At 39.0% G+C, this 15,163-nt stretch overlaps 1 protein-coding gene across 1 annotated transcript; it reads right to left on the reverse strand.

Annotated features, from left to right (window-relative positions):
* Nucleotides 1-599: 599 nt before the first annotated feature.
* On the reverse strand, nucleotides 600-2,486 carry LOC145105973 (uncharacterized). The gene has a single exon (XM_079043032.1). The coding sequence runs from the start codon at nucleotides 2,484-2,486 to the stop codon at nucleotides 600-602; it is 1,887 nt and encodes a 628-aa protein (XP_078899158.1).
* Nucleotides 2,487-15,163: the final 12,677 nt, after the last annotated feature.

A 15,163-nucleotide genomic window follows, 5' to 3' on the forward strand; every position in this document is an offset into this window, starting at 1 on the left:
GAATGTTCGAGCATCCATAATGCCCAAATGATATGAAATGTCTAATTGCTATTAATGGATTAACTCAATTATAATTGTATGACACACTGGTGTTCAATGAAGTTGAATGTCTATTGAAATCTTCAATAGAACAAAAAAATTAAGTGGTTTCTTTCCCTAAGCCTCTTGGAACAGTATAGAAACGTACAATTCATAAAAAACGAATTTTACAGTGTGAAAACCATCAAACGTGTAATTTGGATTATATTTTAATACCCTGCAATATGTTATTATAATGTTACACTGAGCTTTTTAATATATCTTATAATTGGATGAAATTAAGCTGAAAGGAGAATTATTCTTATAATTGGATGAAAGGTGAAAGTAGAATTAGTTATATCATAAGTTTTGACGAACAATTACTTTGTTTAATTCATGTTCTTCGACAGCATTTCATATGTGACATCAGTTCGATGATACAAAAACCGTTATCACAGACTAGCATCTCATTTCTTAAATATGTAACTTTTATTTCGTGCGATATTTAATTAATGGCATACGAGGGATATACCATGGTTTTGAAATTATCATAAGTCGTAACAAGCTTACCTTCAACATTTTCATAAATTACTGTATAATAAAACCTTTTTACTTTCCCACTTATCAATCATAAGATTTTTCAGGAAAGATTTCTTGAATTCTTCATCCTCTTCTTTACTAAACTTCATCTTCATCAGCACTTCCATTTTTCCACTCAAGAATCTTTCTTTAGCAAGCCATCGTTGTATCTTTCCAGACGTTGTTTTTGGAATACTTCCACTCTTCACTAGGGCAACCAACCCTACCTGGATACCCTCTTCCTTCATCACAAAACCTCTTATTCCTTCACATATTCCTCTAAACATACTTTCGTTTTCCTCACTACTCTTCTGCATCTCTGCAACAATAGCTGTTGTATCCCCATGAACATCAAAGGCTACAATACATCCTCCACGTAGAAACCTTATACACGATTCGAATGCTGCAGTCTCCAGATAATGAGCATGAGTTTCGACCCTGTTTTCATGTTTTATAATGTCCGAGCAACGACCTGTCACATACAGGAATCTCTCAGCGCCTTTGATGATCCCTCTGTCACCTGTTCTAATGAAACGTTCATGGCTGAATCTTCCTTTCAACCTACTCTGAAAAACTTCTTGAGTTAAAGATGGGTGGCTCAAGTAGCCCGATGCATTGCTTGGGGAAGAAGCAATCCATATCTCACCTTCGATACCATCTTCCACCAGCTCATTTGTTTCGTCATTGACGATTACCATATTCATTTGATCTTCATATTCCTCTTCTTCATCGTACTTCAGGCAAGCACTTGGTAATAGCTTCTTATGGGTAGGGATATCAGTTTCTTGCACTCTTGATCTCCATGCTGTTGAGACAAAAGTGCAATTCTCAGCTAGCCCATAGGATGGACAAATCGAGGAAGCCTTTAGACCAAATGGGCTCAACATTTCCACAAATTGCTCAACTGGTTTATGGTATATTGGTTCATTGATGATTATCAAGTTTTTCATGGTGGTTAGGTTAACAGGAAGGAGTCTGTTATCAAACACTTGACCACGTTTCATGACCAATGGCAATGTGAAAGAGGGTACCGGAGTGCAAGTTGCCTTGAACTTGGTTATCAACTCAAGCCAAAGCCTAGGTCGGGTAATGAACGCGTTAGGTGAGGTTAACACACAAGTCGCTCCTGAAACAATTGTTAACAAGAGAAACATAAGCCCACAATCATGGTACTGTGGTAGCCACGAGGTTATGACGCTATTTGGATGAAGGTCGTAGGATTTTCTTGCCAATCTAACGTTATGAGCAGCTGCTCCAGCTGTCACCAAGACAGGCTTAGGTATCCCGGTTGCACCAGAGGTGTACTGGACCAAGTACACCTCGTCTACCTTGCAACCGGGATACGATAAATGTAAGTTATGATATGAGCTTACATTTATCTCCATAAGATTTTCCACCGATATCCACAACAAATTGTGCAATAGTTTAGAAAAGGGGTTTTCGGAGCCAGAAAGGTTTAAGTATTCTTGAACCTTTGCAATGTAACCCCGGTTTGCAATAGCTGCTTTTGGTTGTGTTTGAGACAAAACACGAATGAGGTGATGGTGATCGTTGTTTGAAAAAGTTGGGTTTGGAGGGATAACTGGCACCGATGTGAGTCCAGCACGTTGACATGCAAATAGAATCTGAACAAGCTCGAGTCCAGGGGAACATAAGATAACGAGGGTGTCACCTCTCTGAAAGGATTGTTGAAATTGAGAGGAAATCGAGTAGACTGAGTTGTTTAGCCCCTCATAAGTGAGACTGGAGCACTGCAAACCGGGCAGACCGTCTTCTGCCCATATGAAAGCCGGCTTGGACCGGAAGGCGGGAAGATTAGCCCAGACCGGGAGGTATTGATCGACAACTGGTTGATCCGGGAAACATGGGTCATAATTCTCGTAGCTCATAATACTCTAGTTAGTTATAGTTTAAACTAAATGCTGTTTAGGCAGCTATTTATATAGAAACACAAAGCGTAAGATTGTCGTATTAGACCTTCAATTTTGTAGTATTTACTCAAACACCCTGTCGATTTGACTCATGCTAAATATGAAAAGAAATTAAAGAATTGTCGAGAAAGTATTCAAACCATCTCTCGGTGAAGATGTGATCAAAATTATATAAGCATAAATAAAGTAAAATACATTAAAAAAAATATATATTCACTCCGTTCCAAAATTATTGTCTACAGAAAAAAACAGACAGATTAAAAAAATATTAAAATACCACTAACTTTATATAATAAAATAACAATTTTATGGTTACTTTGTATTTAATGTTCCATTAAATGTTTAGTTGGTTAAGTAATAAAGAGAGAATGTTTTGGTAAAAATATTATTTATTTTTAAAAGTGGACTATTATTTTGAGAAAAAAAAAACTAAAAAAGAAAGATAGACTATAATTTTTGGACGAAAGATATAATACGATATCAGTAACATAAAATACATAAGAATATATGAAGTCCTAGCTAGGGCTTATAATGTAGTTAGGTAAAACTCTAGGAGGCAAATGGAAATTACCAAATTTCGAAAAGATTAGACCTTCAATGGATAAGCACATCACAACATGCACATAATTACATTAAAATGAATAACTTAAACGATGTCCGATCTTGACATCTATTCATAATATACCCTAGTTAGAAGATGTTTAGTAATTATTCAAAATAATATTCTCCACGAATATCCCCATATGACTATGAATTTTCGTCGTGATGTGAACGTCGAAATGCTCTAGACGGCAAATCTTATGACCTAGTTATATACTTGCGTTAGTGATATATACCCAGATCCATTATTGAAGTTAATAAATTTGCTAAGTGCTTTAGGGTCCGATTACTTTTTGTTTTTTTTGTGTATTGTCTTATAATTTATTATTATTATTATTATTATTATTATTATTATTATTATTTATTTATTTATTTTTTAACGTACAGGAATAATCAAAAAATAAATTTACTACCAAATGCTTCTGATGTTTAACAGAACGTTCTGTTTTGAAAAAAAAATTATCATTGACACTACACGATTTTAGCGTTTAATTTAAACAAACCACTGTAAATCTAAAAATTATCTCTCGTATCGTTTAACACAACGCTACAAGCTACTACCTACCCACAACCCACAACTCGCAACTTGTTACCCTTATTAACTAGTTTTTCTGAACACACCCTACATCGATGCAATTTGATAAAAACACTTTTCGACATTGAAATAATAGCGATCGCCTGGTGAATGTTGTAGTTCAATCTTAATAAGCAAACAATCAAACAGTTAGTTTTGAAAACTAATATCGAATCGTTAGTATTTTTCATAACAAATTAGTTGATCAATAAAAACTAAGGAACTGCAAAAGTTTTGAAAATGATTTTCAAAATGGTTTTTTAAAAAAATAATCAAGAAATGATGTGATGTGTACGAGCAGTCAGAGCCATTAAGTATACCAAAGTTACCAACATTGTTATCTGATATTTTGTTTATGATAGAACAACATGCTAGTTGTAAGATAAGGATCTTCAGGAGTTGCTTGATAGAGTTGCCCGATTAATGATGTCGTATTTCCTATAGAGTTTTATTACTGATTGTTGTGACTCCTTCAGGTTTGAAATAACTACTAATTGAATACATTAAGTCACATGTTGCATGAGTTAAATAATTTTAGGGTAAAGGATTTGGTCCTAATACACAGCTCTTGTCTGAGTCCAACCATTGTCGGGTTAAATCTTTTAATCTAAGATTGTTTAAGTTATGTTGCATGTGATTGCATTCATCCAGTAGTTAACTGGCACCAATGGGCGGTCGTTTGGGCAGTTGATGGTAGGCTGAGATGTCGATCCTAGGGGAGCCTAGGAATTAATTTAGTGCGGTTGCTATGCTATTGAGCAGTTATTGGGAGTACTATTATGAGTAAGTGTCTTAGAGGACCCGAGATGATTCTTGAGGAAAGTATATGGGTAGGCATGAAAGGTAGTATTGGGCCCGTACTACTAGAAGCACAGGATCCATACTTGAATCGAGGAAGATTTCGGAGATTCTAGGGGTTGGTTGGGGAAGATAGCAGGGTTTGATACCATGATTCTGATGGGTTTGAGCCATAAGAACTTTCCTATGTGCACATGCAAACCCTAATGCTTGGATCTAGGTTTCTCTAATTGAACATGCAATGTATCCAAGACTTACAATAGTAGATCTAGAGGTTACAATGGAATCATATCATGTGAAATCAGATCTAGAAGAATACCTTAAGTTGCTTGCTTGAATCTTATTGTTCTTGGAGCTTAGAGTCACAATTGTCACTCCTCTAATGGGTTACAAACACCAACTAGCAAGAGGATGATTTGGAGAGAGAGGAGAGGTGTGATATCATCTCTAGGGTTCCCAAGCAAGCAAGGCTAGCCGATTTCCTCAACCCATAGGGTCTATTTATACTATGAGCTACTAGGGTTACTTCCTTAACCCTAATTGAATAACTTAGGCCCTAAGCAATCCAAGTATCCTTCTAGATTAAGGCTTGGACGAATTCAAGGAGTCCAAACACCCTAAATTCGGCCACCCCTAGTTCTATAAGGATTCATAGCCCAAATACACAACTATCACACATTTGACAGTTTAAGCCCCCTTTATTCAATTAATCTCTTTCAGTCACCAAATTAATTCCTAATTAATTTATGACTAATATTAATCAAATAATATTATTATTCCTTTAATATATCATTCTCATAATATACTAATATAATAATATATTTTCTCTCTTTATAAATCAACCTGTCAAGTTGCTGTGGTGAAGGCAACCCAAAAGGACCATGCACAACCGGGTCAAGTACTTACCAAATATAGTTACAGGCTTAGACACTAATCCAACAGTCTCCTACTTGGATAAGTTTAGTAAATATAAATGCAAGCCTAATCCGATTAGCAATCGTAGCTCTCAAAGACGCTGTCAAACTCTGATCTTATCAGTAACCTGTCCTTCAGATAAGGGATCGTATAATCCTCTAGTCTAGATATCGTGCGGACAATCACATGGAACATGGTCATACCTATTGTCCAGCAATTGATTTCTCGGTCTCAGATACATTTGACATAGAACTTAATTGAACACATCAATTCAGTCCTGACCGGGCCCGGCACATAAGTCAAATCAAATCATCGAGGGGCCCTGATATCGCTTTTACCCTCTTAGGATAAAAGGAACAGATAAACTTCGACTTATATGCATTTATTATCCACTAATCAAATCATACACAACAATGCGTTTTATAACATCAAGTTACTAATGCGTTTACGCATTATCAACGCACAACCAATTAGCAAACAATAAAACATATATCTAGGCTTTAAGACCATATGATATTACCATCTTGCGATCACTCGTGATAAATTCCATGAAGTGATTCCAGCAAGTGCGGGTTTATTCTAATGCTCAAACCAAGTTCATAAGCACTCATGAACGTTGTAGCAAACTTTTGCTATGTCTGATACACTTCAGACAATCTACACACCAATTCATGACAGTCTTCATTCATATCTACTTCCAACATATGAACGACTGTGGGCCGTTTGAATAATTCGATTATTATCAAATAACTCAATTATTCAGGAAGTCAAAACATGCAAAGATGAAACAATAGGTAAAAGATTAACATAAGACAGTAACATTACTAATAAATAATACACTTTTATTTAATCATCAAATGTTAATAACAACTTATCTATTACACGTTTACAAACTATCTAATCTAAACTAATATCGTTCTTCAGCCCAATGCTCCTAGCGTGCTGCAAATGCTTAACCCTGCTTAGTCCCCTCGTAAGCGGATCTACTTGGTTATCCTCTGACGATACCCTCTTCACTACGAGGAGTCCCTCTTCCACCCGATGTCGAATAAAGTGATATTTTTTGTCGATATGTCGAGATCTACCGTGATCCCTTGGTTCCTTGGTCAAGGAAACTGCTCCTTCATTATCGCAGAAAATCTCCATGGGCTCCTTTATGGCTGGCACAACTCCAAGGTCTCCAATGAAGTTCTTCAACCATATCGCCTCCTTTGACGCTTCGCTCGCTGCAATGTACTCTGATTCGCACGTTGAATCAGCTACGGTTTCCTGTTTGGAACTTTTCCAAGTCACTGCTCCTCTATTGAGGGTAAAGAACCAACTCGACTGTGAATGGTAGTTGTCCCTGTCGGTCTGAAAACTGGCGTCACTGTACCCTCGCACCTTTAAGTCATCACTCCCACCGAGGACTAGAAACCATTCCTTGGTCCTCCGAAGGTACTTAAGAATATTCTTGACCGCGTTCCAATGTGCTCTGCCAGGGTTCCCTTAATATCTGCTGACCATGCTCAAAGTGAAGGCCACATCAGGGCGAGTACAAGTCATAGCATACATGATTGAGCCAACTGCGGAAGCGTATGGTACTCGGCTCATCTCTGCTATCTCCACTTCAGTACTCGGACTCTGAGTCTTACTCAGCTTGACATTAATCTGGATTGGTAACTCCCCTTTCTTTGAATTCTCCATACTAAAACGTTTTAGTACCTTGTCCAAGTAAGTATTCTGACTAAGTCCTATTAGTCTCTTACTTCTGTCTCTCACTATCCTTATTCCCAGAATATAGGAAGCCTCTCCGAGGTCCTTCATAGCGAAGCACTTCCCGCGCCAGGACTTAACCTCCTGCAATGTCGGAATCTCGTTTTCTATGAGTAGTATGTCATCGACATATAATACGAGAAAGCTTACTACACTCCCACTGGCTTTGACATATACACACGATTCATCTTCGCTTCGCAGAAAACCAAACTCTTTGACGTTCTCGTCAAAACAAAGATTCCATCTGCGAGACGTTTGCTTAAGTCCATAAATGGACTTCTCAAGCTTACACACTTTATTGGGATGCTTCGCATTGACAAAACCCTCTGGCTGAGCCATGTAAACATCCTCAACCAACTTCCCATTAAGGAAAGCGGTTTTGACATCCATCTGCTATATTTCATAGTCATGAAATGCAGCACTGGCCAGCATCACCCTGATAGACTTTATCTTCGTAACTGGTGAGAAGGTTTCGTCGTAGTCAACTCCAGGAGTTTGAGTGAAACCCTTCGCAACTAATCGCGCCTTATAAGTATGCACGTTCACATCCACGTCAGTCTTCTTCTTTAAGATCCACTTGCACCCGACCGTCTTACGACCTGGTACATTGTCAACCAAATTCCAAACTTGGTTGTCATACATGGATTGGATCTCGCTATCCATAGCCTCTTTCCATTTCGCAGACTCCGGGCCTGCCATGGCTTCCTTATAGCTGTTAGGTTCGTCCATATTCACTAGTGTACTATCACTAATGAACGTATCCCCTTCCATAGTGATATGAAAACCATAAAACTGGGGTGGAACACTAACCCTTTCGGAACGTCTGAGAGGTAACGACTCGTCAATCAGTTCAACTGGAGTTTCCTCCTCGGGTTGAGTGCTAGTGTTAGAGGTTCCTTCATCGCTCGACTCTTGAAGCTCTTCAAGATCGATTTGCCTCCCACTGTCTCCTTGGCTTATGAGTTCTCGCTCTCGGAAAACCCCTCTCCTCGCAACGAAGACAACATTGTCACTTGGTCTGTAGAAGAGATATCCAAAGGATTTCTGTGGGTAACCGATGAAAATACATCGCTCACTACGAGGTTCGAGCTTGTCGTGAGTTTCCCGTCTTACGAAAACCTCGCAACCCCAAACCTTGATATGTGCTAACGAGGGAGCCTTCCCTGTCCACATCTCGTGAGGTGTTTTGGCAACCTTCTTCGTAGGTACTAAGTTAGGGACATGGGCGGCAGTCTGTGAGGCATACCCCCAGAATGAGATGGGTAGTGAAGCACGAATCATCATGGAACGAACCATGTCTAGCAAGGTTCGATTACGCCTCTCAGCTACACCATTCAATTGTGGTGTCCTAGGTGGCGTCAATTGTGAAACTATTCCACATTCCTTGAGGTAGTCGTGGAACTCAAGACTTAGGTACTCTCCACCTCGATCATATCGAAGCATCTTGATTTTCCTACCCAACTGATTCTCCACTTCTTGTTTAAACTCTTTGAACTTTTCAAAGGTTTCTGACTTGTGCTTGATCAAGTAGATATACCCATATCTGGTATAATCATCTGTAAAAGTCACATAGAAGCGATTCGCATCCCTTGTGATGGATCTAAAGGGCCCACATACATCTGTATGTATGAGATCCAATAAACCCTCACCACTCGCACAAGTGCCAGTGAAGGGTGACTTGGTCATCTTTCCAAGTAAACAAGATTCGCACACGTCATCGTCCCTAAGGTCGAATGACTCCAACACTCCATCCTTTTGGAGTTGGGCTATGCGTTTCTTGTTGACATGTCCAAGACAACAATGCCACAATCATGCTTTATCCATACTATTGGAAGAATCCACACACAACACATCATTTCCTAAGTTGTCTACAACCATCACAGTTTCATATATTCCATTACAAGGCAATGCTTCAAAATATAAAACATTATTAAAATAAGCATAAATAGAACCCTTTTCATTATCAAATGAATATCTAAAACCTTGTTTATATAAACCATGAAATGAAATGATCTTTCTAGCCATATCTGGCGAATAGCAACAATTATTCAAATTTAAATCTAAACCATTACTAAGCACTAAGGAGTATACTCCAATCTTGGTCACAGGCCACGATCTTCTGTTTCCCATGATCAGATTCATCCTTCCACGCTCCACATCCCTATTTCCTTTTAGTCCCTGCAAATCAGAGCATATGTGATAACCACATCCTGTATCAAGAACCCAAGAAGTAGCATGTGATAAACTATTAGATTTAATTGTGTAAATACCTGCGAAAGATGGCTTGATCTTCCCATCCTTGATGGCTTGCAGATACTCTGGGCAGCTTCTCTTCCAATGTCCTATCTTATGGCAGTGGTGGCACTCTGCCTGCTTAGGGTTAGAGTTGGGCTTAGCAGAACCGACTTTGGTTCCACTAGAAGAGGTGCCATCTTGGGACTTTCCCTTGTGGTGGCCCCTTGAAGAGGCCTTCCTCTTCTTACCTTTCCCTTGCCCTATTGCCAAGATAGGGGCAGCAGCTGGAGTAGGAAGTGATGCAACAGTTTTATCCTTGCGGTTGCTCTCAGCAGTCCTCAACAAGCCCTGAAGCTTGCTCAAGGAGAACTCTTCCTTGTTCATGTGGTAGATCATGCGGAACTGGCTATAGCAGGAAGGCAATGAGTGAAGGATGATGTCAATTTCTAGCTCTTCATCGAAGTTCACATTCAACTTCAGCAGGCGATCAACATATCTCTGCATCTTTTGCAGATGGGCGGTAAGGGACTCTCCACTACCCATTTTGGTAGTGATCATCAAAGTGATGATCTCATACCTCTCTTGCCTAGCACTCTGGTGGTAGCGTTCCAACAGATCCTGATACATCTCATAGGGGTACTTGTCCTCATAGGACTTTTGGAGTTCAGCAGTCATATTCGCGAGCATGATGCAATGGACTTTCGTGGCATCACGCTCGTGGGCCTCGTAGGCCGCAATCTCATCGGCAGTAGCAGTTTCGATATCAATCTCCTTTAGCTTCTCGTCGAGGACATCTTCTTTTTCCTCGTAGCGAATGACCATGCGAATGTTGCGGATCGAATTACTGAAATTGGTCCCATCGAAGATCACTTTCCCACACAAGTTCATGAGTGAGAATGAACCAGAGGAGTTTGACCCAGAAGCGTTGTTGTTTGCGTTCGACATCTGAAAAGGAAAAAGAACAAAGTTGATTAGAAAAGAATTTCCCCAATTAATCACCCAAATGAGAAATTAGGGCTAGGAACCAACAACATTATTTACAAATTAGAAAAGGGATGTCGTAATCTAACAAGTAAATAATTTGAAGGCAAGTGAATGTCGATTCACTAATTCTCCACCATGAAAAACGAAAAAGAAATTAGGTTTTAAATGTATTGAAAAACTCCTAGATCTTTTGAGATACATTAAACTTTTCAATGGCATGTTTAAATCTCGATATGCCCCTCTCGTTTGTGACTGGGATGCCGCTGATCACAAAGTGGGTGTGAATAACCATGCAAATGTAGATGGCACCCTCATTGTTACAGTCACCCATTCGATGTGCCGGTTAACCACACACGCTCCATCGAACTATGACAAACAATGAGTCACCCCTTGCCACCTTTGCTGAGAATCCAATTAATGTTCCGGTTAACCACACACACTCCATTAATGTCTTAGCAAGGGTACAAAGTGTAATTTCATGGAATTGCATCAAATTCACTTTTTTCCTAAAGTAACTAAGATTGGGAATTTTATGAAAACATTTTAGTTACTTTTTATAGATTCATTATACTTTTAATGAGGAAAGATTTTCCGGATCCTACCCGTTCGGCTAACGACCCTCCACCAATCAAGGAAGCGGTGGGTGAGAATGGACACCCATTAAACGGCCATTTTATAGGCCATAACCTTATACTCCCCTTATAGATCGGCTTCATGAATGAGGCCTACTAACGGTAAGACTATCATTTAAGTTATACATATATATTAATCTTATAATATTATAAGTATAGGGTTGAATTTTAAAACTTGTAAAATTATAAGGTTTGAAATTTAAATAGTCCAAATTAAAACTTTTAATCACAAAACTTTAAATTTCAAAATTTGAGGACAAGTTTTGAACTTTTCAAAACATAAAGGATCAAATAACAAATAATATAAATCAACTAATTAATTTAATGATTATCTAGATTTGACCTAGTCAATATTACTTGCAAGACAATTTACCAACTAATTCAAATAATCAATTATTATCAAATAAGGAAATTATTATTTAATCAAATGGTAATAATCTTTTGTTTTGTCAAGGATACAGTCAAACATATGATAAAATTCAGATTTTATGGTCCCAAAACAATTTAGGCAAGTATCCTCAAGCAAAACAACAAGAAATCCCGAAAATCTATCAGACAGACGATTCGACTAGCCGAGCCCCATTATGGACTCGCCGAGTTCATCCTACTCACCGAGTCCACAATGGGACTCGCCGAGTCTGTCAGTCAATAGAACAAAAAAACAATTTTTCATGGCAAGAACAATCAAACAATGCATCAATTCAATAGAAATCAATCAAAGCTCTGATACCACTGATGGGTTTGAGCCATAAGAACTTTCCTATGTGCACATGAAAACCCTAATGCTTGGATCTAGGTTTCTCTAATTGAACATGCAATGTATCCAAGACTTACAATAGTAGATCTAGAGGTTACAATGGAATCATATCACGTGAAATCAGATCTAGAAGAATACCTTAAGTTGCTTGCTTGAATCTTCTTGTTCTTGGAGCTTAGAGTCACAATTGTCACTCCTCTAATGGCTTAAAAACACCAACTAGCAAGAGGATGATTTGGAGAGAGAGGAGAGGTGTGAAATCGGCTCTAGGGTTCCCAAAGAAGCAAGGCTAGCCGATTTCCTCAACCCATAGGGTCTATTTATACTATGAGCTACTAGGGTTACTTCCTTAACCCTAATTGAATAACTTAGGCCCTAAGGAATCCAAGGATCCTTCTAGATTAAGGCTTGGACGAATTCAAGGAGTCCAAACACCCTAAATTCGGTCACCCCTAGTTCTATAAGGATTCATAGCCCAAATACACAACTATCACACATTTGATAGTTTAAGCCCCCTTTATTCAACTAATCTCTTTCAGTCACCAAATTAATTCCTAATTAATTTATGACTAATATTAATCAAATAATATTATTATTACTTTAATATATTATTCTCATAATATACTAATATAATAATATATCTTCTCTCTTTATAAATCACCCTGTTAAGTTGTTGTGGTGAAGGCAACCCAAAAGGACCATGCACAACCGGGTCAAGTACTTACCAAATATAGTTACGGGCTTAGACACTAATCCAACAGATTTGTGGCAGTGGTTCCGTATCTGCCAATCTTTTGGTTATGGTTGTTCAGGCATGAGGATGGGTCTGGTAATTGTTTGGGGACTCAGTGGTGATGTCAGTTAGGGTGGAATGGTGTAGACCAAGATGAGTATGTTGGTTTTGAGGTCTTGAGGGCTTTCATCGAGGTCGTGCATTGAGTTGCAAGACTTAAGAAGGAAACGATTGTCATGATCGTCTTGAGGATTTTAGTTGGAAGCTGAGTGGTTGACTGATGGATTGGAATGTTGCTATAAATGGAAAGGACTATGTCCTTTCAATTTTCCGAGTTCCAAGAAGGAGTGAGCAGACATGTGATTTTCAAAGTTTGGATGTAAACTCAACATGGGGCCAGTTGGCTTTAGCGTTTGGCGGAAGTATATCAGTGTGGGAGTGCGTAGGAGAATTTATGTGGTATGGATGGTTAGTGATGCGATCAATGGTCTGTTTTCTTTGGATGTAGGCAGGTCAGGTACTAGATTGACGGTCGGGATTGCAGGAGAGGAATGTATGTTTTGGATAGTAAGTTGGTGTTTTCTTATGCGTTTGCATGAAATCCTTAATGTTAAACGTAGTTATGATTGGAAAATTTCTAAGTTCTTCATCTGAAAATTAGAATCTCTTAGGGTTTGCTTGGTCTTTATCTAGAAGATCATCCTGCATGTGTTATACATTCCAAGAGTCGGGGATGGTTTGTACTTAGTTGATCCTGTTTGAGATATGGTTTGGTTACAACACCAGTGGGTGGTAGTTCAAACCCTCAATGGTGGAGAACTACATATTCTGCTTGGAGGATAATCATTCTGTTCGATTTTGCAGTTTCAGAAGAAATGTTCATAGGGACCTACGGTGCGGGTATGCAGGATTTCAGTTTATAATTTGGTCATGTTAGGGATGTAGAGCAAGTGGCTATCGGATGTATGTATCTTGGAAATACACGAGTTGTCTTGTAGCAAGAATTAGTCGGTCAAGGAAGCTCGTTGTAGCCATTGGTTCCTTTCTGGGATGCCAACGAATAGATGAGGAGGCGCTACAATCGTTTGGGTTGAGGGACTTGTCAGCTCGTTGTATGCTTTGTTATTTACAATCTAGATTGGCCAGTTGTCGATCGATAAATCATTTTCAGAGATGGGTATGTTTAGCTCCGCATGGGTTTTGGTTCAGTGGATTATGTGTCAATGTATTCTCGATCATTAGTCATTTCATACATCATCAAAGCGAAGATTCTTCAGAAGTGTTGGACTGTATCAGTTGAATTTCAACGGATTCATCGACCTATCATCAAGTTTGACTGTATCAGTTGGAAGATGTACTTGGTTATTGGGAGTCTAGAATGTGGGGACAGTGTAGCTCACTTTCCCGATGATACATTAGATCTGCGTGGAATCTAATTTTTCGCATGTCGTGTTGGCAGGGTTGGTATTTGGACGGATCCAACTAGAGTTTTAGCAGCATTTCTGGATAACCTTCAAAGTTTTATCAAGATAGTTACGTATTGATGGGTTCTGTTTAGTCTCAATCAAGGTATGGGATCTTGTCTTGATCGTTCATGAGGATGTCTTTTATTAGTGATTAAGGTTCATCATTTCGTTTGAACTCTGGTACTTCGCCCCTTTTGTGTAAGGTTATAGGTTTCCTAAGGGTGCGTATTGGGATAAGTTCATTAGATATTATCGTGAGGGGTGTACGTGGGTTGGACGAGATAGAAATGGAGTACTTGGTTCAAAGTATATGCATGGTTCTTATTTGGGTTATAGCCGTTGAATTGGAACAAGAGCACGATCGTTTATCCTATTCTCGGGTCGTGTGCGACCCTGTTTTCACTGGATCTTGCGTTGGTGGCAGCTTGTACTATGAAAGGAATTATGCGTGGTAAAAGAGAATGGCATTGTTGTGCTCAGTTAGCATTGAGAGGAATGTTGATTGGGTTCCTAAAAGGCAGTGGAATGAGGTTGAGTATCTTTAGGCCCATGTGGTGCTGGTCGTAAGCTTCCAGGCAAATGATAGAATGTCAATAGGGTCGGTGTAATACCGGGAGCATTCCAGGCATGGGCTGAGGACTGGGTAGGCCATTTCAAACTCATGTTGTGGGCTCAGAGGCAATCCTGACCTATGTTGAGGACCTTGTAGGGGTATTCCAGGCATAAGTTGTGAGCTCAGTAATCATGATTGTTTATTTCTTCTGCTTGTGGTACTTTCGGTGTTAGCGCATTGATGGAAGTCAGGAGACTCACGAACCAGCTGGTTTGGATGAAGTGAGCAGTTAAGGATTGTTGGGAGTATCATTCATGCATCAGAAAGTCTTTTCGGAGTGTTTGCAATATAAATTATGTTTGTTCGCAATCTGTTACTAGGAGTTTGGTTACCAAGGTTTGGGTATTGGTTATGGAGTTTCGAGTCATGAAGTTCATTGAGAATGTCTCTAGTGATTTTTCAGGTGGTGGTACACCTAAGCTGATAAGGGTTGGATGCAAATGCAAAAATTCTTGGATTTCTCATCTTTGCTCGTAGGAGTAGGGTTGGTAATGGCGTGTCAGGGAGTCAACGGTTTATTTAAGGGTTTTGGTACATCTTATGGATTTTGAATTAGTTGAAATTCCCGATAGA

Source organism: Lactuca virosa, chromosome 4, assembly GCF_052849685.1.
Source record: "Lactuca virosa cultivar CGN04683 chromosome 4, Lactuca_virosa_CGN04683_v6, whole genome shotgun sequence".
NCBI classification, from domain to species: Eukaryota; Viridiplantae; Streptophyta; class Magnoliopsida; order Asterales; family Asteraceae; genus Lactuca; species Lactuca virosa.